General features: G+C 35.3%; 5 protein-coding genes across 6 annotated transcripts; 3 read left to right on the forward strand and 2 right to left on the reverse strand.

The window, feature by feature from the left end:
• The first annotated feature begins 896 nt into the window (after window positions 1–896).
• LOC102603996 (multiple organellar RNA editing factor 8, chloroplastic/mitochondrial-like) lies at window positions 897–3,067 on the forward strand. The gene is made up of 4 exons (XM_006358881.2): window positions 897–1,301; window positions 1,786–1,883; window positions 1,988–2,053; window positions 2,210–3,067. The coding sequence occupies exons 1-4, from the start codon at window positions 943–945 to the stop codon at window positions 2,896–2,898; spliced, it is 1,212 nt and encodes a 403-aa protein (XP_006358943.1). The 5' UTR covers window positions 897–942; the 3' UTR covers window positions 2,899–3,067.
• Window positions 3,068–3,400: 333 nt separating this feature from the next.
• On the reverse strand, window positions 3,401–8,973 carry LOC102604561 (stress response protein NST1). The gene is made up of 6 exons (XM_006358883.2): window positions 8,900–8,973; window positions 6,983–7,422; window positions 6,852–6,904; window positions 6,485–6,522; window positions 4,623–5,052; window positions 3,401–4,193 (listed from the first exon to the last, which is right to left on the reverse strand). Exons 1-6 carry the CDS (start codon window positions 8,923–8,925, stop codon window positions 3,948–3,950), a joined length of 1,233 nt encoding a protein of 410 aa, XP_006358945.1. The 5' UTR covers window positions 8,926–8,973; the 3' UTR covers window positions 3,401–3,947.
• A 2,567-nt stretch (window positions 8,974–11,540) lies between these two features.
• On the forward strand, window positions 11,541–17,936 carry LOC102604895 (UBP1-associated protein 2C-like). Of its 2 annotated transcripts, none has more exons than XM_015314185.1 (2): window positions 11,541–12,948; window positions 17,708–17,936. In XM_015314185.1, the coding sequence occupies exon 1, from the start codon at window positions 11,607–11,609 to the stop codon at window positions 12,945–12,947; it is 1,341 nt and encodes a 446-aa protein (XP_015169671.1). In that variant the 5' UTR covers window positions 11,541–11,606; the 3' UTR covers window position 12,948; window positions 17,708–17,936. The 2 variants fall into 2 exon arrangements, with proteins under 2 accessions (XP_015169671.1, XP_006358946.1); XM_006358884.2 differs by lacking the exon at window positions 17,708–17,936 and adding an exon at window positions 14,038–14,413.
• LOC102605235 (protein trichome birefringence-like 31) lies at window positions 17,726–20,497 on the reverse strand. The gene is made up of 5 exons (XM_006358885.2): window positions 19,350–20,497; window positions 19,112–19,286; window positions 18,837–19,036; window positions 18,613–18,759; window positions 17,726–18,530 (listed from the first exon to the last, which is right to left on the reverse strand). Exons 1-5 carry the CDS (start codon window positions 19,778–19,780, stop codon window positions 18,179–18,181), a joined length of 1,305 nt encoding a protein of 434 aa, XP_006358947.1. The 5' UTR covers window positions 19,781–20,497; the 3' UTR covers window positions 17,726–18,178.
• Window positions 20,498–20,879: 382 nt separating this feature from the next.
• LOC102592621 (purine permease 3-like) lies at window positions 20,880–23,202 on the forward strand. Its single transcript, XM_006358930.2, has 2 exons — window positions 20,880–21,868; window positions 22,816–23,202. Exons 1-2 carry the CDS (start codon window positions 21,146–21,148, stop codon window positions 23,167–23,169), a joined length of 1,077 nt encoding a protein of 358 aa, XP_006358992.1. The 5' UTR covers window positions 20,880–21,145; the 3' UTR covers window positions 23,170–23,202.
• Window positions 23,203–23,360: the final 158 nt, after the last annotated feature.

The raw sequence follows: 23,360 nt of genomic DNA on the forward strand, positions 1-23,360 counted from the left end.
TGGTAATGAATAAGGAATTTTCATAACTAGCTTATGCTTTAATTTTGATTTGCTCTTCATTTATTAAATCTTTCTTTGTATTTTTTTCAAGAAAAACAAAGTATTATTAGAAAAGCAATGTCATATTTATCAGACAACATTAACTCCCAATCAACACAAACGATTACAATGAACTAGCTAGTACCATTACCAATAGTCAAATAATTTTTAAGAGTATTCGATTAATATAATCGTAAATTAATTTGTAAATAGATATAAATTTTATCCATTTAGATGTTGAAAAAAAACAAGTTGTCTTAATTATTTAGTATTTAAATTGTTAAAGAGAGAAGTATTGAAAATATCTCTAAACTTGATACAAATTATTAGTTTTATTCCTGAGCTATTGACAGCCTTAAAAATAATTTTTTATTTAACTAATTGAATCTAAATACACTCCAAATCTTGCAATATTAGTGGAATACACATTTAAATTCTCATAAGGTTTAGGGTCTTTTCAACACTTCTTTCAGTTTTTATTAAGAACTTCATGCTCCTACAAGAGTTTGAGACCACTTGTTATTTCATGTGCCATATCAGAAGTGTATCGGGGTGTATCTAAGTTTAGTTAGTCAAGCAGATGCGTGTTTTTATGGCTGACAATAGTTTGGGGACGAAAATAGTAATTTGCGCTAAGTTCAGAGGTATTTTCAGTACTTCTCTCGTTATTAAACACAACATGTTAATATCCAAATGAGCATTTGAAATATTATGTTTATTGCATAACTTATTATTTAGATGTGTATTCTAATTTGGATTCGATTTGATGGAGGATGCATTTCACACATTTTGAAACTTGAAGGGACCAAACCAAACATTTTGAGAGGCGGTATTTTCATGGCATTTTGCTATTAAAACCCGATAAACCCTCACAGAGCTAACTAGGGTTTTGTAGAAACGAAAATGGCGTCTCGTTCTTTACTCAATGCATTCAAACGCTCCTGCAACTCACTTTCTCTCTCTACAACTCCGAGCACGTCCTCTCTCCACCGTCTGCGGTCACTTTCTGCCGTTGCGGCCAACCTACGAAATGTGTCTCCGGCACCGACGACGTTTTCTCGAGGTTTTGCCACTCGCCAAACGTCGTCGTCACTCAATGATCCGAATCCTAACTGGTCCAATCGACCTCCAAAGGAAACGATTTTGCTTGACGGCTGTGATTTTGAGCACTGGCTTGTTGTGATGGAGAAGCCTGAAGGTGATCCCACCAGAGATGAAATTATTGATAGCTACATCAAAACACTTGCTACGATTGTTGGGAGGTTTGTCTCATTTCTCTGCATTTTTAGCTTCTTCTCGTGTTTCAGCTCCATTTTAGTAAAACCTAATTATAATTGCTTACTGTTTTATTACTTTTGGTGATATGATGTTTAGTTTTAGCTCTTGATAAATGATTTGGGGAATAAATGATTAATGTTAAGGGTAAAACATGTGAAAAAATATGTTTTTTTTATCTTGATATGCTAAAAGTGATGAGTGAAAATGTATTTTCAGTATAGTGGACTAGAAAACATGAACAGAGGGAGTGTAAGTTTGTTCAAGGAAAAACGAACTTCCCTGTGTGGTGTGCCTATACTTCTATATGGAAATGTATGCCTTGTGTGAACCAATATATACTTCTTTTGCCATAAAACAAAGTTGTTAGCTTGTGTGGATGAGGAGCACAAAGACTGTACGAGTGCTTATACCTGAAAGAAGGATTAGTTTATTTTTATGGGTGGCTTATGTTGATAGTTAATCTTGCAGTGAGGAGGATGCACGGATGAAGATTTATTCCGTCTCAACTAGACATTACTTTGCTTTTGGTGCCCTTGTATCTGAAGAGCTTTCTTATAAACTAAAAGGTAATGCAGTGGTTATACCCCACCCTTTTTTTTTCTTTGGTGATTCACGACGGTGAGTAAATTGGTGGAAAGCCTAATCACTTGTTTGTTCCATTCATGTCCAGAGCTGCCTAAGGTTCGTTGGGTGCTTCCTGATTCTTATCTCGATGTTAGAAATAAAGATTATGGAGGTAAGCAGTTCCATGTTTTGCAGTCCTATCAGGTTGCTGTGTCAGCACTAGTTTAGCATTTTTGGGCCATCTTATCTTGGATTATAAACTAGTCACGTGTCAGCTAATACGTGGTGCATCAGCTAATCTTATGACTTTTTGTAATGCATGTTGCAGGGGAACCTTTTATCAATGGACAGGCTGTACCATATGACCCGAAATACCACGAGGAATGGGTGAGAAACAATGCTCGTGCTAATGAGAGAAACAGACGCAATGACCGACCTCGTAATTTTGATAGATCCAGAAACTTTGAGAGAAGAAGAGAGATGCAGAATCAACCCAGTCAGAACCCTGGATCCAACATGGCAGCAGGGGGGCCTCCCAACATGGGCGGCATGCAGCAGCAGCAAGGCATGGGAGGGCCATCCCATACAGGCGGGATGCACCAGCAGCAAGGCTATGGAGGGCCACCACCTCATGCAGGCGGGATGCAACAGCCGGACATGAGAGGACCACCCATGCAGCAGCAAGGCTATGGAGGGCCACCACCTCATGCAGGCGGTATGCAGCAGCCTAGCATGGGAGGGCCACCACCCCGTGGAGGTGGGATGCAGCAGCCGAATATGCCACCCAACATAGGAGGTGTGCCACCAAACATGGGTGGAGTGCCTCCCAATAACTACGGAGTGCCAAACAACGCACCTAGTTTCCAATACAATGGCGGTGGACCGAACAATGGAGGCACGCCTTACCAAACAGGTCCAGGGCCAAACCAGAGCTATGCTCCTAATACATCTGATGGGAACTCCTATCAGAATCCAAACATGCCTGGAAGAGATATGTCCAATCCTAATTACCGATGAGCAGCTGTAGATACGTGTTAAGTTGTCAATGCTAGATGGTTTATCTTCACGAAGTGATGTCTTATGGTGTTCTGAAAGCACGTTGTCCTCATAATAGTTGGAAGTACGAATATTACATATTGAGTTATGCAGTGCCAAAAATTATTGGAATTTCCTCTTATTTTTTTCAGTGTCATCATCATATTATAAGTTTTTTGGATTCCTTATAGGATTATTTTTTTAGCCTGCAAGGGCATCTATACTTTAGCTTGAATTGCAATAAATTCATGCAGTGAAAGTGTCACCCTCTATAGTTGGTAGGGATGGCAAATTGGGTTGTTTGAGCAGAAGTTGGTTGGGTTCAAGATGGGTCTAAAGTTTGCAGAACTAGTGCTACACATTATATTTTCGAAAGTGGAGTAGGAAAATTATATTTTCAATTACTAACTAGGCAAACAATTTCTGGAACCACTTCAAATGATGTTAGATTGCAATAGACTATCATTTCTTAGGAAGGCACAACTAATGCTGGCAAATCTGCGAGTTAGAATAAATATTTGATTCTTTCAGCAATTGTTCCAGGGTAAGTAGTTTAGAAAACCAGGTTCTTTCTTCATCAATGATCATGATGTCGCATATTCTCATGTCAAATACAAGTCAATCTTCCCTCTGTTGGCATCATCGAGCAACAATATTTTTCATATGGGCAGGTTGATAAACAACGAAAAAAACTGCTGAATGTAACACTGAAAATGAACTAGTTTCAACTTGAATTAATTCATCAGCAAATGCGACTAGGGACAGATGGTTGGCAATCCAATTTTTTGCATAATATCACAAGCCGATTTTCCTTTTCCCATTTCTTTTTCTACAGGTAGCTTATGGTATTCCTGAAATTGAAAATTCTAACATGTGTCCTCTCCATCATATGAGTGATAGCCATTGCATCGAGCTTCAGATCCCCAGAATGGCCAAGGACACAAAGCTCTCAAAGAAGACGGAGGCAAAGTTGTCCAGACATTTTCATATGCCAATGCAAGTAGCTAATGATTGGAGAAAATACTTCTTTGTTATTTTGTTTCCACTGTGGAGAATTTAGCCACTGCAGATACTTCAATAGATTGAGAGTCGGAGGATGCAATACTAAAGGCTTTTCCATTCACATCCCCTGTTCTCTTCTTGGCAGCACGAATCTGATCTGCAAGTGAAACTGTTTTTTGTACTTGAGGTGTCTTTATGAATGATACATCGAGTTTTTCCCAAGCTCGACGATGTTCTCTACAAACATGGCTAAGTGTGGACTTTTTCTTCTGAATCTGTGAGCACATGGGATATCACATCAGTTATTAAAAAAAAAAAAAAAGGCACGAAGATGACAACTTTTTAATCACAGAAGAATTGTGAACATACAGGATATGGCATCACTTATAAAACACAAATAATGCACCAAAATGACAACTTTTTAGCCGCATTCACATCTGGAATTCATTTTGGAATATTTTCTAGTTCGGCGCTAACTTGTACAGCAGTTGTGTTTCCTTTTTCCAGAGGGAATTGAGCAAAAAGTTGAAATTTTGATGTTGGAGAGACTATAATATGTGACTTCATTTTAGCAGCCACAGCAATTTCTTGGTATGGCCAAAGCAATAGAAATTGATCTATGGGATCATCTAGGTGAGAGTACACCAAATACAACCCATGCATATTTTACTCAGTGTTCAAGCAAAGTTTTGTTGAGTTCTGACCTTCACTAATTTCGCCTTGAGTTTCAATTCTTCAGCAACAGCTAACTCTTCTTTCTCTTGCTTTGACCGTTTTCTTGGTCTCTTCGTTTTTCCTTCAACTTTTTGCTTTTCTTCTCGTTCTTTTCTCCTTTGAGCAAGTCTCTGCATCCTTTCCATCTTTCTCTGTGCTGCTCTCTCAGCTCGTATGCGTGTGATTTCTTTTGCCTTGGCCTTTTCTGCAGCCAACTGAAGTCGTTCGAGAGCTATCTCTCTTTTGATCTTGTCGTAGCTGTCCCATTCTAATTCTTCTTGGTCGCTCCCACCTACCTTAGCAGCATTTGCAATGCTTTCAGCCCATGACTGAAAAAAATTCTCCCTTGACCTTTTCCATTTTAATCGTTCACCCCAGAGCTTTCTGAGAGATGCGCGAATTCGTAACTTGGTCTGATTGCTGCAAAAGAGAATTATTATGAACTTCCAGATTTAAATGGAAAAGGTCTTTTTGCAAGTTATTCTTTGTGGTGAACTATTCATGCTGCAGTTAGAGTGATATCAAACAATTCCTATCATTCAATAACAGAGTAAAGAGAGACTTTTGGCTATACTTGCAACTTCCTAGTGATCACAAAGGTTAGCACCGAAGGTCAAGACACCACACACTAGTATGCATCCTCTACTGAATAACTACTAAAATTTCAAACCAGTGATTAAAGTTCCTAAAACAAATTTAAAAAGGGAGCAGAACTATTGTTTGGATTGATTTTAGACGTCACCACTCAACCTATGCATAGGATGAACATGAAATCATGAAAGTAAATATCTAATGCTCACAAACTTAGCAGTTTATATGCGGCTTAGCAGGAGCAGGTTTTCCTTGCTGGTCAATTATGACTGGTTGTACGCACAGTTTGAAACAGGGTGCAGGTCTGCTGAAAATTTGCCTCTTTGACTTAGAGGGAGCTTTTAAAGCTCTTACATCTTGATATTCCTCTTTGCAAAATCATGTGGACAACATTTCAGCCTGATTTGTTCCTTGTGACCCCTCTTTCCTTTGGAAGATAACTGAAGGTGGGAATGATTTTGTTGATACATTCTAGTAAATTAACGTTTCACAATGAGGAAACTAATTTTTTTTTTATAACCTGAATTTTGACAGATGGGTTAGTTTGATTTCTTCAGATTGTGACATTGAACCACTGTTCAGTTATTCTGGGCAGAAATGACACAAAGAGGAGGTACTCCATCCAAAACAAAAAAAAAGACAATAAGAGGAGGTTACAAAGCTCTGTAACCAGCTGAAATCGCTTAAATAGATATCTCATCAGCAAGGAAAATGATTGTGGCTAGCCAGAAGCACATACAGAAGCAAGAAGAACTGGGAGCTAGCAGTTGGAACTTTAAGCAAAATATTTTTGCTTAACATAGCGCTTTCTCTGTTATCTCTCTGTGCCAAGGGCATTCCCTTCTCTATGATGTAGTACTTTCTTCTCAACAGTATCTTTAGCTTGAACTTAGTCAGATCGAGAGAGAATCAGTCTACCAAAAAGCTGACATGTACCAAAGACATATACAAACACATATTCCTGTTGACTTAAGGTGTCCCCTGCTCGGCTGTAACAGCTCCTCAAGATTGTCCCAAATCCTAAAATTCAAGTTCTCATACAACCAAGCTAACTCTTGCACTTAACAAAGCTAGTGAATGTTAGTTAGAACATGATGTCATACTTTGGGCCTGAACTCTCATTACACATACCAAAATCCTAAGCTTTTCAGAGTACTCGTAGACGTAGCAGACGTGAATATCTTATCAACACGTAATGAAGTATAGCTGTTAAGTGCATACAACTTCCAAATATAATATAATAAAGACGAAGGGAAAATACCTAAGAGAGCGTGGACATTCAGACATCTTTCGTCTTACCTGAAATAAGATAAAATATATTTTAGGAGAAAGAGAATGATATATATGTACCAGAGTGGTCAGTACATTATCATGCTACAATTGTAAGTTCCTATTTGTCAGAAGGAATGCTTTGAGGGAAAACAAAGGAAAAAGAGCAGTGGATTGTGGTCTTTCATGTGCAAGTCAAAACTTCAAAGCAGAACCAAAAGTATAAACAGTTTGGACATTTTAAAAAATTGTGAACTAAATAAACTTTCTTTATCTAACAACAGCACATGCTTCATATCTATTTTGAAAGTAAACGCAACATGAAGGACTTCGTACAATTGATTCTTACATGACTTCACCTTGGGATCACTCAAAGCTTCTTTGGTTCTCTGTCTGATCTTTTCACGAGTCTCTGCAAGGTACTGCAAATAGTTAAACTACACAGATATATGTCGTATAATTAACATACCACCGTCCATATAAAGGCTACCTGGACTATGTTTTCTGCCTTTGTTCCATGGCACTTTTCCTCTGTTTGCTAATCCAATCTTTCTTCTTCTGTCTACTTCCTTTTCCTTACCATCCTTGCTGTTAAAACCCTTGTCCGTGTTGGAATAGTCCTCTTCTTGAAGGTCATCAGTTAAAACTTGCCCCTTGGACACATTAGCACTTCGTTTTCTTGCATTACATCTCATTAACTGCAACATCTCTGCCGAGCCATTTCTGGCATACAGCAGTTTATATGAGTCTTCTCCTTTGGATGAAACAGCAAAGCCTGATGATAGGGAATATTTCTGAACCATAGATACATGACAGATTAACTTTAATATGCTCAGCCTACTTCGTGTACACTCAGCCGCACAGACTGAAGTTCGGGAGAGAAAAGTGCTATGTGTGGTATTGATAGGAAGGTGAGAAGGAGATAACTTCCTGAGGAATAAGCAAATATACAGATCAGAGCTGCTTCCATTTGATAAATAACACTAATTAGAATACAGGCAACCCAAAGTCAAGCCTCCTAGTGTGCAGCCAAAAGCAATACATCCAATGCTCATTTCTTGCTAAACAACAGTTTTATTCCATCAAGGCAAAATCACAATGCTCTTAGTACAAATTGTTGTGCCAGAGGTTTGTTCGATGTCTACCGCAAAAAGCTATGCTACACGTGAATTGTCTTACCTTTTTGTGCGAAAAGTAGAATAGAATACCAAACCAGAAACTGAGTAATCAGTTGAACGATAATTGCTAAAACTAAAGAAGACCTTAACATTTAGAGTAAAACTTAAGTAGAACTCAAGTGAACAGTCAGGATGTGATTCATAATGGTTTTGACTTCCAAGACAACCAAAGAAAGTAAAAAAGAAGAGAAGGAGAGAGAGGAGAAACAATGAGACTACAAAAGTTGGCTCAGAACTTCAGATACAGAAACTAAAGGAAAAAGTGATAACTGCAAAAATGACGACATTGTATTACAAACTCAAACAACAACAACATACCCCGTGTATCCGACAAGTGGAGTCTGGGGGATAATGTGTATGCAGACCTTACCCTTACCTTGGAAGGTAGAGAGGTTGTTTCCGATAGACCCTAGGCTCAACGAAAAAACATATTTTGTAATTTGTATTACAAGTCTCATTGGAAAATATTACTGCCAACTAGTGGAAAAATTCTTCTATGCTAAAATAATTTACCAAGTGCATGTCTACCTCAGTTCTTAAACAGGAATTGTGGTAGCGTTCATTTCCAAATTCTTAACAGAGCTCGACTTTATGAACTTCATTTAAAGTAGTACTAAAAACTTGGGAGCTCACCCCTGGAATTTCTCACCAGAAGGACCTAAGTACAAGTCACCCATATCATCAAAAAGATAGCTTGGCAAATAACAACAATCATCTTAACCCAAATCACCACCCCATACACCCAATGTCATGCATATCCCTTAACAATCAGTTTCAGGGTGGTCAAGGAATTTCCTATACATTGCATAAATAGGGCTAAGCTACCTCAGTGTGGTCACATTGCTCAAATTTTGTGAACTCTAACACTTCTCAGTGACTGACAACTGCTAGTTTCGGCTCAAATCTTGTGTTTATGTTTAAAAACACTCAATATGTATAAATAGTTAATCAAGAACCCAATAAGCTTCTTTTTTTAGAACTCACAACCCATAAACTCAAAACCATAGCTCCGCCTCTATATAAGAAGCTCAATAAATTCATACAACAACAACAACAAGATTAGAAATTTGACTTCACATCTAGCAAAAACAAATAGAAACATCCAAGGCCACTTCTTTAAAAGAAAAAAAGAAAACAGAAAGCTTAAGTCTTTGTTCGAATTAAGGAAATGGGGTTTCTGAATTGCAATCAGATTTTCCACAAATTCAATTTCAAGAGTGAGAGCTTACATGGAGAAGAAGATTGAGAGACGCATCAACCATACGTTTCAGATAACTGCTTCTCTTTATTAGAGTATTTTGTTTCCCACAATTATGTAATTTTGCCTAGGTATAAATGAATGAAACCAATTAATATTATTCACTTTTTTTCAGAATATTATTTCACTTCATTTGAAAAATAATATTTGATCATAAAAATTTCAAATACGACCTGAAGTTCAATTTCTAATTTGGAAAAAATCAAAAACCTAGTTTTTACTTCTTTTTTTAAAAAAAATTGTTTTGTTTTTACAATAATTTAAAATTTTTATTTTCATAAAATAACCTCATTTAAAATTGATTTTAAAATAAAATAAATATTTTTTAAGAAATAAATAATTCTAATGCCCAAACATGTTCTAAATGCTGTAAATAACAAACTTCAACGGAGGTACATGAAATTCAAAAGTGGGGTCTGAGTAGAGTAGGATGTAAGCACATCTTATCACGACTTCGTAAAGGTAGACATACTATTTCTGAAAGACTCTTGGCTCAAGTGCAGCAAATCTACATACAAAGAAGCATGAGACAATGAAACAAATATAACATGTAACAATGAGACATTGTAAGGTCTACTAGAATAGAACAAAAACAACAACAACATAATGCGAACACAATCAACAACATATTAGAATAGATAATCGGAAACAATAATAAACAATAAAACTAGTTAATGACAAAACACTAATAAGTAATAATAAATATAAAAGAACAATAGCTACAGTAATATAACAAGTACAATATTTCACACTATAATACATGTCAACCTTCTACCCTAATACGTGTCCTTCACACCTTTCTATCTAAGATTATATTATCAGTATCTGAAGTTATCATATTTTGTCTTATTTCCTTTCCGTAATATTTCTTCAACCTACTTTTGTCTCTCCTCATAACCATCCAAAAATTGACAAGAGTGGGTTTCAAAAATAAATACCTTCCATTTTCAACTCAAAGACTATAGATTCGAGTTGAAGTGAAAAGAATGAAAACCACTTGGATGAATAGCCCCTAATGCTGCATCTTTTTTTAGATCGGGACCTTTTATCGTGATTTTTGCTCGCTACATATCTTGATCCACTATCATACATATAACAATTATTGTTGTAATTTGAGCAACAAACATTGTTCCTCTTCTGTACTTTTGGATTCAGAAGTATCAAGCAGATCAAAAAGTTACTTGACCTCATACATCTGTAACAATAACAATGATGTTATTGAAGCTTTCTTGAATATGAATAATTTTCTTTGACATTCTATGTACACCTTTATATGAACCAATATATCCATTTCAACACAAACTAATTATTAATATAGTTTTTACTTTATTTGTCATTTCAAAAATATAATTCGAGATACATGAATATATCTTCTTAAATATCTCTGAATTCAGAAGTACCAAACAGAGGATTAAAAATCTACTCGAGTTCATACATCTGTAACTGTAACAATGATGTTATTGAAACTTACTTGAATATGAATAACTTTTAACATTCTATATATATTTTTATGCGAATCAATACGTCTATTTCTAACATGAACTAATTTTCAATATAGTTTTTACCATATTTTATCATCTCGTAAACATGAACCAGAGATACATGAATATATCTTTCGAAGATTGGGTTTGCTAGCATTGTGTCACGGACTTAGAGTCTCACTAAAACTCTGTGCGGCACTTGACAACTTACTCACTATTTTTAGCAAAGAAAGACTTAGAAAGATTTGAAAAGTTTGGAAGAAGGCTTTTGTATTGCTTGGAAAATGTTTTACAAGTTGAGTGATGCTTGCTTCAAGCTTGGATGACTTACAAATGAATGCTCCATCTATTTATACTACCACCTAAGGGCTAAAGTGTAAATACAAATTACTTTACAAGTCCCTAAAGTATTTACGCTTTGATCGCTTTGTAGAACTCTCTACATGCTCCAGGATATTCCAAAGTAATATTAAAATATCTAAAGGGTTTCTAGAGTCTTCTAAGGAAATTCTCTAGGAAGTTCTAGAATCTTCCATTAACCTCTCTGTAACTCTAGATTCTTCCCATTTATATTTGAGTAACTTTCACATATAGCAAACATAAAAATCATATTTGTATGTTATAGCTATAGTTTGCATAATTGCGCTTTATAACAAATTTTATGTTGGCTATAGAGTTTTTGATTTGTATAATTCGCTATAAACATTCAATTTTATATAAATTGTTCAGTTTTGTATAAATTCAGTTATACATTTTAATTTGTATAATAAGATCTGTATTTGTATAATTATAAGTGTATAGGACGAAAATATATGTATTTGTAGTTTTATATACACATTTCTCTCGCTTTATACAAACACAAACACATTTTATACATTTTATATTGAAATGTATAAAATGGCTAATTGTATACCGAATCAAATGACAAAAAAAGGAAATGTTTGCTGCGAATTACAATTAAAATAAACTATGGCTATATCATTTAATTTAAATTAATAGTTTGCTATTTCATACAATTTTTCCATATTTTTATTTCGAATTTTAATTACAAAGTGACGGGTCATGACAATTGGGCTATCTCAAAAGCCCAAAACCGAACCCATCCACATTATCATCTTAAATATATAGGGTTGCACAGGAATTAGGAATTAGGGTTTTAAGCTCCATTGTTCCATAGAGTTGTTGAGCTAAAAAAAAATGGACTCGATGAAGAAGAGGAAGCTTGAGGACAACGGCGTCGTCACTGACGTTCCTGTTGCGAGTAGGCTTTCAATCGAAGATGCCCGGAAGATTCTTGAATCTGTTACACCAGAACAAATGTTAGAAATCTTACAAAATGCTGTCGTTCGTCATCCTGACGTGCTTGATCAAGTTCGAGAAATCGTCGATCGTGACGCTACTAAAAGAAAGCTCTTTGTTCGTGGGCTTGGCTGGGAAACTACCACTGAAAAAATCAGGTCAATTTTTGGGACATTCGGTGAGTTAGAAGAAGCTGTTGTTATTCTCGATAAAAATACTGGGAAGAGCAAAGGTTATGGATTTGTTACGTTTAAGCATGTTGATGGAGCTTTACTTGCGTTAAAGCAACCGAGTAAACATATTGATGGTCGAGTTACGGTCACTCAGCTTGCTTCAGCTGGGATTCAAGGTGGGCCAGGTGGTGGGAGTTCGAATAATCCAGTGGATGTGTCGTTGAGGAAGATTTATGTATCTAATGTGCCGTATGATATGCAGTCCGAGAGGATTTTACAGCATTTTTTGATGTATGGGGAGATAGAGGAAGGACCGTTAGGGTTTGATAAGGCCACTGGGAAGTCAAAAGGGTATGCGTTGTTTGTGTACAAGACAGCGGAGGCAGCACAGTCTTCGTTGGTGGATCCTGTTAAGAATATTGATGGGCATCAATTGAACTGTAAGCTGGCTATTGATGGGAAGAAAAAGCCTGGTGTAGGAGGTCCAGGAGGAGCTCAGGTCCAAACAGATGGACATGGTGATCCGATGGGTCCTGGGCAATATGGTGCGCCTAGTGGTTATGGTGGATTTTCAGGGCATTCTTCATATGGAGGGTATGGACATGGTCCCAATTCGGCATTGGCTAGTGGAAATGGTATTGGTGTGGGTGGTCCTGGTGGTTCATCTTATGGGAACCAATCTGTGGGTGGTGGGTACGGTTCAGGGATTGGTGGTCCATATGGCGGGGGGTCTCATTATGGTGGGGCTGGTTCAGCTGGATATGGCGGGTTGACCGGAGGTGCTGCTGCTGGCGGTGGTGGTTATAGCGGTGCTGGGGCATTGGGAGGTGCTGGTGGTGGACTACCTGGTGCTGGTAGTACATTAGGTGGTGCTGGCCGTGGATCTTCAATGTATGGGCAACCCCCAAGCTCAGCCGGGATGCCATCAGGAGATTATCCACCACAGGGTTCTCATTACGGTTCTTTACATCAACCTCACGGGCTACAAAACCAAGGCCCCGGGGCATCAGCTGCACCTAGAGTTGCACCTGGGGGTATGTACCAGGGGATGCATTCATATTACTGAGGTAAATTTCTTCCTTTTCACCTGATTATTGTGATTAGTGGTTGGTGCTCTGTGGTGCTCTCAGATTTGGTTGATCTTGGACTTTTGGTCACTGCTGTTAGTAGTTCTAGTTGTCAGTCACTTGAGTATATCAGTGCCCAAGTGTTCTTTTTCCATCAGTATGCTTTGCATTCTACCTGTAGAATATTCTTGCTTGAAAATGTTGTGTGTAGGCTTGATTGGAATGATAAACATTTTTGTGACATGCTGGTAAAGTCGGCTTAATTTTTAATGAGTTTTAGTGGAATGTGCTTGCTGATTCTATGATCTGGTTGTGGATATACTTGGTGTTCACCAATCTTTTCTGGTATGAGCTGTACTAAGTAAGACGATGTGTGATAAAACGAGAAAAACTAAAGGAAGGCAAGAACCACTAAAGAAGTTTCCTTAATGTAGTTAATTGAATTTGGTTTATGGCAGTATGGTTGATTCACATATATTTGGGTTCTTTGTGTTCTTGAAGTTTGTTGAATGCGTCTTAATTAATGTATGTAGATTTTAGAGTGACATTTTGCATTAGATAAAGGAACATACATCATTGAACAAGCTTTGTAAATGAAAGTTTATTTGTCTCTTCCCTTTCTTTATTTTTGTGCTATCTATGTGCCTTGAATGTTACTTATTTTCTTTTGTTACCTTGAAATTTTGCTTTGAGAACACCTAACAACAATCAAGAATTCAAGCAATGGGATATTGTCCTAGATCATCTTTTTATTTTTCCTCCCTCTCCACTTCAATTATCCCGATTGATTAGATTTTGATTGTGATGTTTGTCTGTCACTCTGTCTTTCAATGTGTTGTTATTAATTCCAGCTTGATTATTGATTGTTGTTGTTGTTCTTCCAGATAGTGATTGTGTTGACTGATGTTGTCTGTCTTTTGATGGATTGTTCTTAATCCTGGATTGATTAGATTGATTCTCTCTGTTTTTGTACTGTCCTTATAAAGGTTTTAACTACCATCATGTTCCTTTCTTTTGATTTCACTTGAAGATTGTCTTGTTTTCGGATGTGGAATGATCTATTGAGTTGTGAATGGATGTTTGATTCAGGTGTTTTGACAGCTTGGTGCAGCTGCTTTTAGTGAATCTGGATGAATGCAGATGTTTATAAGTCTGGTTTGATGGTTTTGATTTGCTTTCTACTTTGGCTTCTGCATTTGCACCCTTTACTGATTTCCTTCTACATTGTGGTAGTCAGGCTGTTTCTTTCTTCAGGAGGCCTCAGGCTTTTTGAGTTCTAGTTGGAGTTTGTGTTTGGATATAAATATAGTGATGTCTTGTACGCTTTTGAGCCTTAGAAACGATGTGCTGTATTGAAACAATTTTTAGATTGCTGTTGAAGTTGCTGAAATTAGTTTCTTATGGTATTTGGAGGACCTTTGTTTCTTTACATTTTAATTGTCTGAATCTAGAATTCTTCTTCTTTTGTGCCTTTTTTGCTAGCTATGTCATTCTTTTGTATGTGATGAAAGCATTGGTTTTATGCGTGTACGATTGTCTGCCTTGTTGTCCAATATATGTTCGTCAATTATTTTTGAGATTTGAGAGGATGTTTTTTTTTTATGACAATAAAAGAGGGAGGCAACATTTTAGAGGATGATTTGGAAGGATGAGTTTGATTAATTGTGATATTATGTTGCGACTATCTTAGTTACAATTGATTGCATTTGTGAACTGGATGGGAGTGCCATTTGATTCCCTCATTTTGCATTTTATGAGTCTCCCAAAGTTGTGGCTGGCTAAGTTGTATTTCACTTGTTTGTTGCTTGGCTATTTGAGGATGTGCCTTCTTCTGTGTTGTGATGGCTTATAGAAGTCAAGCGCAAGACCTATCTAAAGTTGATTTTTGGGTGCAATCTTGGTGAAAATACTTTTGTTTAGGATAGGTCTATTATTGAAAGTGATTTTTTTGGTAACATAATTTTGTTATCAACGTAAATGAGGGCTTCACTGGTATATAAGCAACATACAATATGGAGAAGTTCATACAAAAGTATAATTACTTACTGATCACACTTGTTATCTATACGTACTTGATTCTTTTTGGAACTCCACGAGTTAAGAAAGATGATATTTTAATGGTCAATGCAAAATAAACACAAACTTCTAATATGTACAAGTGAGTTTTCAATCCTTTTATTAGGTTTTCTGATTTCTCTCTTAGAACATGATACCTGAGTGCTAGAGGAGCCATGTTCCAAGCGTTACTTCTCCTTTTCTTCCTAAATTCCAGCTTTAAGTGAAGTTGACATTTTCCCACCAACTCTCCTGGCATCACCCATGAATTCCAAAAAGATTCATACTGTACTATCTGGCATTACAACAACAACTAACCCAGTGTAATCCCACAAAGTTAGGGTCTGGGGAGGGTAGAATGTACACAAACCTTACCACTACCTTAGAGGTAGACAGGCTGTTTCCGGTAGGGTTTTTCTCCAAATTGTTTAGCTTTATTATCAAAAGAAACATGAGTTATTTTTCACTTTTCTCAAATTTCTCCATTGTAAGGATGGTTTCTGCACCGCAAGCCAAGGCAAACAATGGATGAAGTCATTACTCCATCCTTCACTTTTTAAAGGTATCCTAGTCTGTCAATCTAAATTGCTCGAATCCTTAGAAAATGTAGCTGAGCATATGTCAAATCTTGATAACAATCGTATTATGACCCGAAGAACTTGATAAAGAAAATTAAGAATTTAAAGAAATTGCTGAAGCTTGAAATAAAATTAAAAAACCCTTAGAAAATGTAGCTGAGCGGATGTCAGATCTTGATAACAATCTCAGTAGAACCCGAAGAACTTGATAAAGAAAATTAAGAATTTAAAGAAATTGCCGAAGCTTGAAATAAAATTTAAAAATGAAAAAGAACTGAAAATAAAGAAAAGACCAAAATTCAAGAATGTGCTACTTGAATTTAGTAATGGATCAAACAATTCAAGAAACAATCTAGAATTTCAAGACAAGACTAAATCTTGAAAAACATTCATAATAACAATAAGCCTTTGGTGAGAATAATTGCAAGAATTAGATTATAGATCCCGGCCCTCCCAAGTAAAGGAAGTCTTAAATTCGTTAGTAACCTTGCGTAAGTATACTTGCTCAACATTACAATGTTTTAATTTTTTCACTCCCACTACAGATCACCTCATTTTCCCTTTGCAGGTTAGTTTATATAATTGGCATGTAGTAACATACTTTGCATTTAGTAGAAGGAAGGCTTAAATTCGCTAGCAACCTTGCTTAAGTATACATGCTCGACATTGCAATGTTTTAATTTTTTCAGTCCCACCACAGATCACCTCATTTTGCCTTTTGCAGGTTAGTTTATATAATTTTGGCATGTAGTAACATACTTTGCATTTAGTAGAGCGACACAGTTAGAGTGGGTCGGATAAGATGGTGATTATTTAGTTTCTCTCCCAGATACTAGTTCTCTTTTTCTTTTGTAGGTGGAGAAATGTTTTCTGTTGAAACGTTAACATCCTTCATTACATTTTGTAGATGTGAAAATTGGTGGTTGTTTTTGTTAACCTCACATGCATATTGAAATGGAAGTGTTTCTTGGTTGAAAAGTTGAAACCCTCTTGTCACTATTTGTAGGTGTGAGAATTGGTGATATTTGATTAGATCTGCAAGCATATTGGAATATTGAGTGTTTCTAATTAATTTTGAATTTCGATTTTTATATGAACGGTCCCCAACTTGTTTGAGAGTGAGTTGTTGTCCATACTGGATTGATGTGAATTTGCACTCTGAGGTCTAAGTGGCTACTGAGTCACAACTCCTAAATTTTTACATTGTCATGAGTTTGTCTCAAGTTGCCAATTTGACTTGTTTTAGATTGTCTTTCATAATCGTCCCTTTTTAGGTGAGAATTATTTGTTTACGTGTCAGATGCCTCTGCTGTGAGCAGCAGTTAACTATAGGTGTTTCCTATCTTTGAAAATGTAGATTCTACACTTACACCGATTGTTTGTCAAGTACCTAAATTTCATATGTTTGTTTGCGATTTTCTGGGTAAGGTATGTATACACTCTGTGGGATTCCACTGGGTATGTTGTTTTTGTGATTCCGGCTAATATAAGGCGAAACAATCAGACCTTACCAAAATTCATCCAGCTTTTGTTGCGAACTTGGCTGTGGTCTACCCAAAATTGAGCCAGTTACGAGATTGGATGTCTCAGGCTCTCTCCTAGCCTAGTCAACGCTTCTGGTTTTAGTTGTCAAAGTTCCATCAAGAATTGTATGAGCTTTTAATTGCTGTGATGTGTGGTTTAAGATGTCCATTGATACCGTGCATCATTTGCTAATTATATTCATAACAGTAGACTTCTCGTTCAAAGGGTCATGACTTGTGTATGTGAAGGAAAATCTTGTACTGGAAGCTTGACCTTTTCAATACTAGTAGTGGATATTCTTCCTGTCAACTGCACTGAATATTGATCATTCTTTTGGTGTTAATGTTAATTACTTACATGCATTACTTAAGAGTGCCAAATACTTGTTCCTACCACACCCTCATTTTGCAAGTTGAAAGGGAGCTGACCTATTGGCGATTATTTTTAATCAACTATGTCAATAGAAGTTAGTTTTGTTCGACGAAACAATGCTGTTATTTGTACTTGGAATCTCAATTATATGTCAGTAGGAGTTGTTTGTTCTCTATTATATGTAGTTTCAGCACACTAGGTTTCTCTGTTGGGGCATTCATTTCCTCCAGTAAGTGGTTCATCTTCTGCTAATCTAGTATGCACCAAAACTGGAAGAAAGACAGATAAATCAAAATTTATTGCATTTGATCATTGGACAAGTTCATGAAGACATGTTGTTCTCCATAATTGTAGATCAAATGATATAGTAGTTAAAGAGGGACCAAATCTAACCTCCTTATGCTTATATGAAAACTTTGATGTACTAAGATATTGGTAAATTATAGTTTTGATCTCATTATTGTTCTACTTATTTTCAAACACATGTTAATAGAACTAATGTTGAATGACTTCAATTATTTTCTAATTAGTAGTTGAATTCATGCCCAGAATGCACTTACTTTTTAATACTTCCAAGTTTCATTAGAGTACTACTCAAATTGTTGCATTATTGTTTCGAAAAACCTTTACACTAAAAGGTACATAAATTGTAAGAAAAAAACTAGCTGTCCTAAAACAGAACAACTAAGCCAAATTTTCTATCAATGATTACGGTAATCTTGTAGCAAAATTGCATATAACAACTGATTCCATGTATCAGGTACTCCTGGTAAGCACCAGTGAATACAATCAGCGTAAGTCTTTGGCTCTGATCTTTCTTCTTTAGTCAACAGTTTACCTCTCCGTTCACCATACACTGAAGTGTGACCATCTTTTCTGTACTCAGACAACTGAGTAATATTCAGCAAACGCACATTAACTTTCAGTTTTTCAATTACATCTTTCAAGATCGACATGATTTCAAGATTTGAACCTGTTCCCCAGTAGGGTCCTTCCACTGGTTGCGTCTCGTTAAAGCAGTTCCCATCAATTCCACCTTCCCATTCCCAGTTCCTGCAAATGAATGAAAGATTTTCTTATGTCTAATACACAATGGATCCAATATCATCTCATCGACACTAAGTAATGAACTCACCATAAATGTGTTGGGGACATTGTCGCGAAAAAGACCTTTTGCTTTTGAGGATTAATACTCGACTCTATCCAACTTCCCCAGGTTTCCAACGCCAATTTATATGCTGTTGTTACATTATATTCTCGAACGTTTTCAGGAGATCCATATCTGCAGAAACAGAACAATATTAGTTCATTCTGCTGTAATTCTTTTGTATGTGTTTTTTGAGTGAAAAGGGTACTTACGTTGCATTAATGAAAGGTTTATGCATCCACCACACATAACTTTCAAAAACCAAAATATCAACTCCTTGCCAAAGTTTGCGATGGTTTTCTACAGAGTCAAGCTTAACTAGTCGCTTCATTACAGTATGATTAGTTGCATGATCTGATATAGATTCAACCATGAAAGGAGCCCAGTAATATTCAATCGACGTGTTAAATTCCTACAACATAAACAACAACAAATGTTTAGGTGAAAAGTTGTGTACACAAATTCAAGTTAAATACTCCATTAGCACCTCAATTCTGAAAATCTTTCTAGGAGGAACTCTTTTGATAGTATGATCACCACCATCTGCAATTACTGATTGAACAAGACAAACCATTGACTCAAACATGCCTCTCTGTATAGAATCTCCAATAAACATGATCCTTTTGTCTCTCAACATCTCCAACATCTTCAAAGCATTGAACCTGAGATCAACAAACATTTACAAAACAATCCCCCCCCTAAAATGTAAGATCAAATTTCATTACCTTGGCAAGTTACAACCATGAGGCTGCCATCTCCAATTCTGATAAAAAGAATCAGGTCTTCCATTTCTTTGACAAGTAACTTGTTTAACTAAATAACGACATGTCTCTTCTTTATAAAGTGGATATGTTACATTGTCCCAAACCCATTTTCCTTCAAATACATTGCAACTTTCTTCAATTATTTCATTCTCAGAAACATTTATTGCTACTCTAAGAAACTTATTTTGCCATAGAAATTGGAATTGGTTATTTTTCAAGTTATCAAGTAAAAATCTAAGAGTTCCAAGAAGAAAAAGCGAGATTAATGCAAGAGGAAAAAGGAAAAAGATCTTACGATTCTGTGGGGGTTGGGTTGTCATATTGGTGGGAGTAGAATTAAGATTAAGCATAGTGTAAAATAGGAGGAAATAAATGTCTTGTAATTTAAGCATAGTTTGAATGCAACTACTGGTTGGTGATATAGTGAGTTAGGTACATCAAGAGCCTTAAAAAAATCTTTAAATAGGTATATTGTAAATGTAAAAAATTATTTATACTATCAAGTCACTTTAAATGATATATGATAGGTAAGTCTCCTTAATGTGAGATTTGAAATTTTAAACTAAGATAAGTTACCTACTATAACATGTAAAATGACATAGCAATATAAAAATTTCTTACACTGACAACGATACTAAGTTTACCATATAAATTAAATACATAAAGATCCCCCCCTCAATTATTTACACTCTCAAGATGAAAAAAGGATAATATCTTTTCAGCATTTATTTCATTTAATATTTTTTAACTTTCTTTATTCTTTTCGTTTTCTTTCTAATGATTAATTTTGTTCTTCCTTGCTCGTATTCCCATAAAAAAATAAAATCTTAACGTATCTTTAGTTTTTCATAGTAATGTTATTAGACTGTACATTTTTCTTAGTACATATATCCTCATAATAGATAGGAGCATAAACTGTAAAATTTCGAGGCTACAAAAATAGTTAATATTAAATCATCAGCACTATATAAAAATATTTTCCCTAGAGTAGCTGTTAATATGAATATGAGAAATTTTATAATAGTCATTTTTGTACATTCAATGTACTCTACAGATAGAGAAATACATAGAGTTCGAACATAGTTGAACATAGTAAATTAAGAAATTGAATTTCAATTCTATTGAAATTGTTCGTTTGAATTTTTTTTCGAAAACAACAACGATATCTGTTCTTCTTTGACTGCCATTAATGTTGATCATTACTATAAAACACATTAATGTAATAAATAATTATTTTCATCAGATATGTCATTATATCATTTCTTAATCTTAGAAGGTCAGAGAAAGACAGCTAAATTAAAGAGTTGACTCCTCTTTATTATGATAATATAAATAAACATTTCCCTTGAATCTGGATATGATTTGCCCTTAGAGGAACATGGAAGGCACTAATGTAGAGGACTTTTGTTTTATTTAACTCTATTTTTTTTTATGTATAGAAAACGATAGTAACATAATCAGAGTTATTTAAAAAAATAATTAAGTATCATGATCAATGAAGCGAGTTGACAATCATGAAGTTTTGATGTCCAAATTTAGTAGATACAGAACATACTAGTGATTTCTTCTCATCTATCATAAACTTGATTCCATACAGAGTTATCTTGTACGTATTATTGTTATTGATGAGAGTTGACAAATATCACGTGAATATATACTAGTCAAGGTGTGCATGGCTTAAATTAAAAAAAGATTTAAAATAATTAGCACGTTATGAATTTGGTGAATATATAATTTAGCTATGTTATAAATACAGGATGATTAGAAACTTTGATTATAGATTAGCAAAAATGAAGAAGTTTACCTTACTAATTTTGAACATAATTATGTTTTCAATAGGCAACTGTGGTGGCCCTTTGATCTCTCGTTTGTACTTCATCCATGGAGGTCAAAGAATTTGGCTCTCCAGTTGGTTACAAACAATTGCTTGTCCCTTAATCCTCATCCCTTTATCCATCTCCTATTTTCACCGCCGGAAAATCGAATCTCCGGCGACCGCCAGAATCTTCTCCTTAACTCGTCGAGAAATCATCGGATCTACCGGCGTCGGAATCATCGCCGGTCTCGACGGTTACTTTATCTCATGGGGACCTGCAAAATTACCCGTTTCAACTTCATCTCTCATCAACGCAACTCAACTAGCGTTCACCGCACTCTTCGCTGTACTTTTAGTAAAGCAAAAATTGACTGTGTATTCGAAGTTATCTGTTTTTCTGTTAATCGCCGGAGCTGCAACTTTAGCACTCCGTGGGAAGGGCGATCGGCCGGCCGGTGTTTCTGTTAAGGAGTATGTGATTGGGTTTGTGATGACGGTTATGGGTGCGGTTTGTTTTGGGCTTATGGTATCGCTTATTGAGTTGATTTACATAAAGGCAAAAAATGCTATTAGTTATACTATGGTGTTGGAGATTCAGCTGATTATTGGTGTTTCTGCTACTGTTTTTTGCACCATTGGAATGATAATTAACAACGATTTCCAGGTATTCCTCTCCATTTTCTTCTTTTAATACTCGTGGAATTCGAGCTCAACCTTTGATTATAAATTTTTGAAGTTAAGAAATTTAAATTTTTGAAAGTTGTAATTTTCTGAAATTTAAATTGAGTTAGTTGAAACTTGGAAGTTAGTCTGGTTAGTTATTCATAAATATTACTTTAACGAGTTGTTTGATGCGAAGTATAACACCAAATAATTTTGGGTATAAATTATGATGTTATTTAATTGATAAGTGGATAACTTATTTTGAATTAATAATTAGTATTGAATAAATTTCTCTCCTTTGCTGGTACAATAATCTCGGATAATTTATTCCGAAATAAAATAGGTAGAATGACAAATAACACAAGTCATCTAAATATTGAAAAATGAATAGTACTTAAGAATAATATAAAATAAGTACAACTATTTTAAAAACGAATATATATTTTTAAATAGTAGACAAGTAAAAATAAACAAAAGAAAAAAATGAATTCCACTTCTAAGCTACTTGTCTCCTTAAATAAAATTACATTCAATGACCTTAGATCTTGTATTTCTGAGTTCGCTTTCCTCATTATCTACTAAGTGAAAAAGTGTTGCTTAAAAATTATGGCTAAAACTTCAAATTTAACAAGTTATGTTCGTGACGCAAGCGAAATTAAAAGTTTAAAAACACTTATTTCTCTACCACCATACTCCCAACCACCACTATTTGACTAACCCACTTCTACCACCCCCATCTCTACTATCATTGTACTCTCATGATATTTTTTAATAACAACAACAATATGTGATCTCATAAGTGGACTTTACAAATAATAGAATGTATATAAATTTAACTTTTATGTTGTGAGATAAGGATATTATTTCTAAGTTATACATAAATACCTTTAAAATAATATATTTTATTTATCAGATGTAACAAAAACATATTAACATCTTATTTGACAGGCAATTCCAAAGGAAGCAAGTGAATATGAGATTGGAGAAGCTAAGTATTATTTGGTACTTGTATGGTGTGCCATTATTTGGCAGTTAGCATTGATGGGATTAGTTGGAGTGATATTTTATTCTTCATCTTTACTTTCTGGAATTATAGGTGCTTTTTTACTTCCTGTTACTGAGATTTTAGCTATAGTTTTATTTCATGAAAAATTTCAAGTTGAAAAGGGAGTTGCTATTTTCCTAGCTCTATGTGGATTTGTTTCATATTTCTATGGTGAAATTGAGCAGAGCAAGAAGGAGAAACAGGATAATTTCATAAATGATCACTTGGATTATATTGTATTGCATCAAAATAACTAAAGTATTTTTGTAATAAAGTCTATATATACATGAATGTAATGCCATTACAAACAAATTTTACATCGAATTCAAACCTCAGCACATACAATTATAATTTACTCTAAATCGTTTAACAATGAGACCACAAAAGTAAAAGAATATCAAGTGGACAATTTACATGGACTTCCAAAGAAATAAAACTCAACAATTTC

Source organism: Solanum tuberosum, unplaced genomic scaffold (assembly GCF_000226075.1).
Source record: "Solanum tuberosum cultivar DM 1-3 516 R44 unplaced genomic scaffold, SolTub_3.0 scf00283, whole genome shotgun sequence".
In the NCBI taxonomy this organism is placed as follows: Eukaryota; Viridiplantae; Streptophyta; class Magnoliopsida; order Solanales; family Solanaceae; genus Solanum; species Solanum tuberosum.

Excerpts from the sequence above, each read along its gene's own strand:
- LOC102605235 (XM_006358885.2), bottom strand. The coding sequence starts at position 19,780 with ATGCTTAAATTACAAGACATTTATTTCCTCCTATTTTACACTATGCTT. Across the intron at positions 19,287-19,349 it reads CATGGTTGTAACTTGCCAAG|GTTCAATGCTTTGAAGATGT; the intron begins GTAATGAAATTT and ends TGTTGATCTCAG. Across the intron at positions 18,760-18,836 it reads AAACCTTTCATTAATGCAAC|ATATGGATCTCCTGAAAACG; the intron begins GTAAGTACCCTT and ends CTGTTTCTGCAG.
- LOC102604895 (XM_015314185.1), top strand. The coding sequence starts at position 11,607 with ATGGACTCGATGAAGAAGAGGAAGCTTGAGGACAACGGCGTCGTCACT.
- LOC102604561 (XM_006358883.2), bottom strand. The coding sequence starts at position 8,925 with ATGCGTCTCTCAATCTTCTTCTCCAT. Across the intron at positions 7,423-8,899 it reads CTCTCAATCTTCTTCTCCAT|GAAGTTATCTCCTTCTCACC; the intron begins GTAAGCTCTCAC and ends CTTATTCCTCAG. Across the intron at positions 6,905-6,982 it reads AGGCAGAAAACATAGTCCAG|AGACTCGTGAAAAGATCAGA; the intron begins GTAGCCTTTATA and ends AGTACCTTGCAG.
- LOC102592621 (XM_006358930.2), top strand. The coding sequence starts at position 21,146 with ATGATTAGAAACTTTGATTATAGATTAGCAAAAATGAAGAAGTTTACC. Across the intron at positions 21,869-22,815 it reads TAATTAACAACGATTTCCAG|GCAATTCCAAAGGAAGCAAG; the intron begins GTATTCCTCTCC and ends CTTATTTGACAG.
- LOC102603996 (XM_006358881.2), top strand. The coding sequence starts at position 943 with ATGGCGTCTCGTTCTTTACTCAATGCATTCAAACGCTCCTGCAACTCA. Across the intron at positions 1,884-1,987 it reads GCTTTCTTATAAACTAAAAG|AGCTGCCTAAGGTTCGTTGG; the intron begins GTAATGCAGTGG and ends ATTCATGTCCAG. Across the intron at positions 2,054-2,209 it reads TAGAAATAAAGATTATGGAG|GGGAACCTTTTATCAATGGA; the intron begins GTAAGCAGTTCC and ends TGCATGTTGCAG.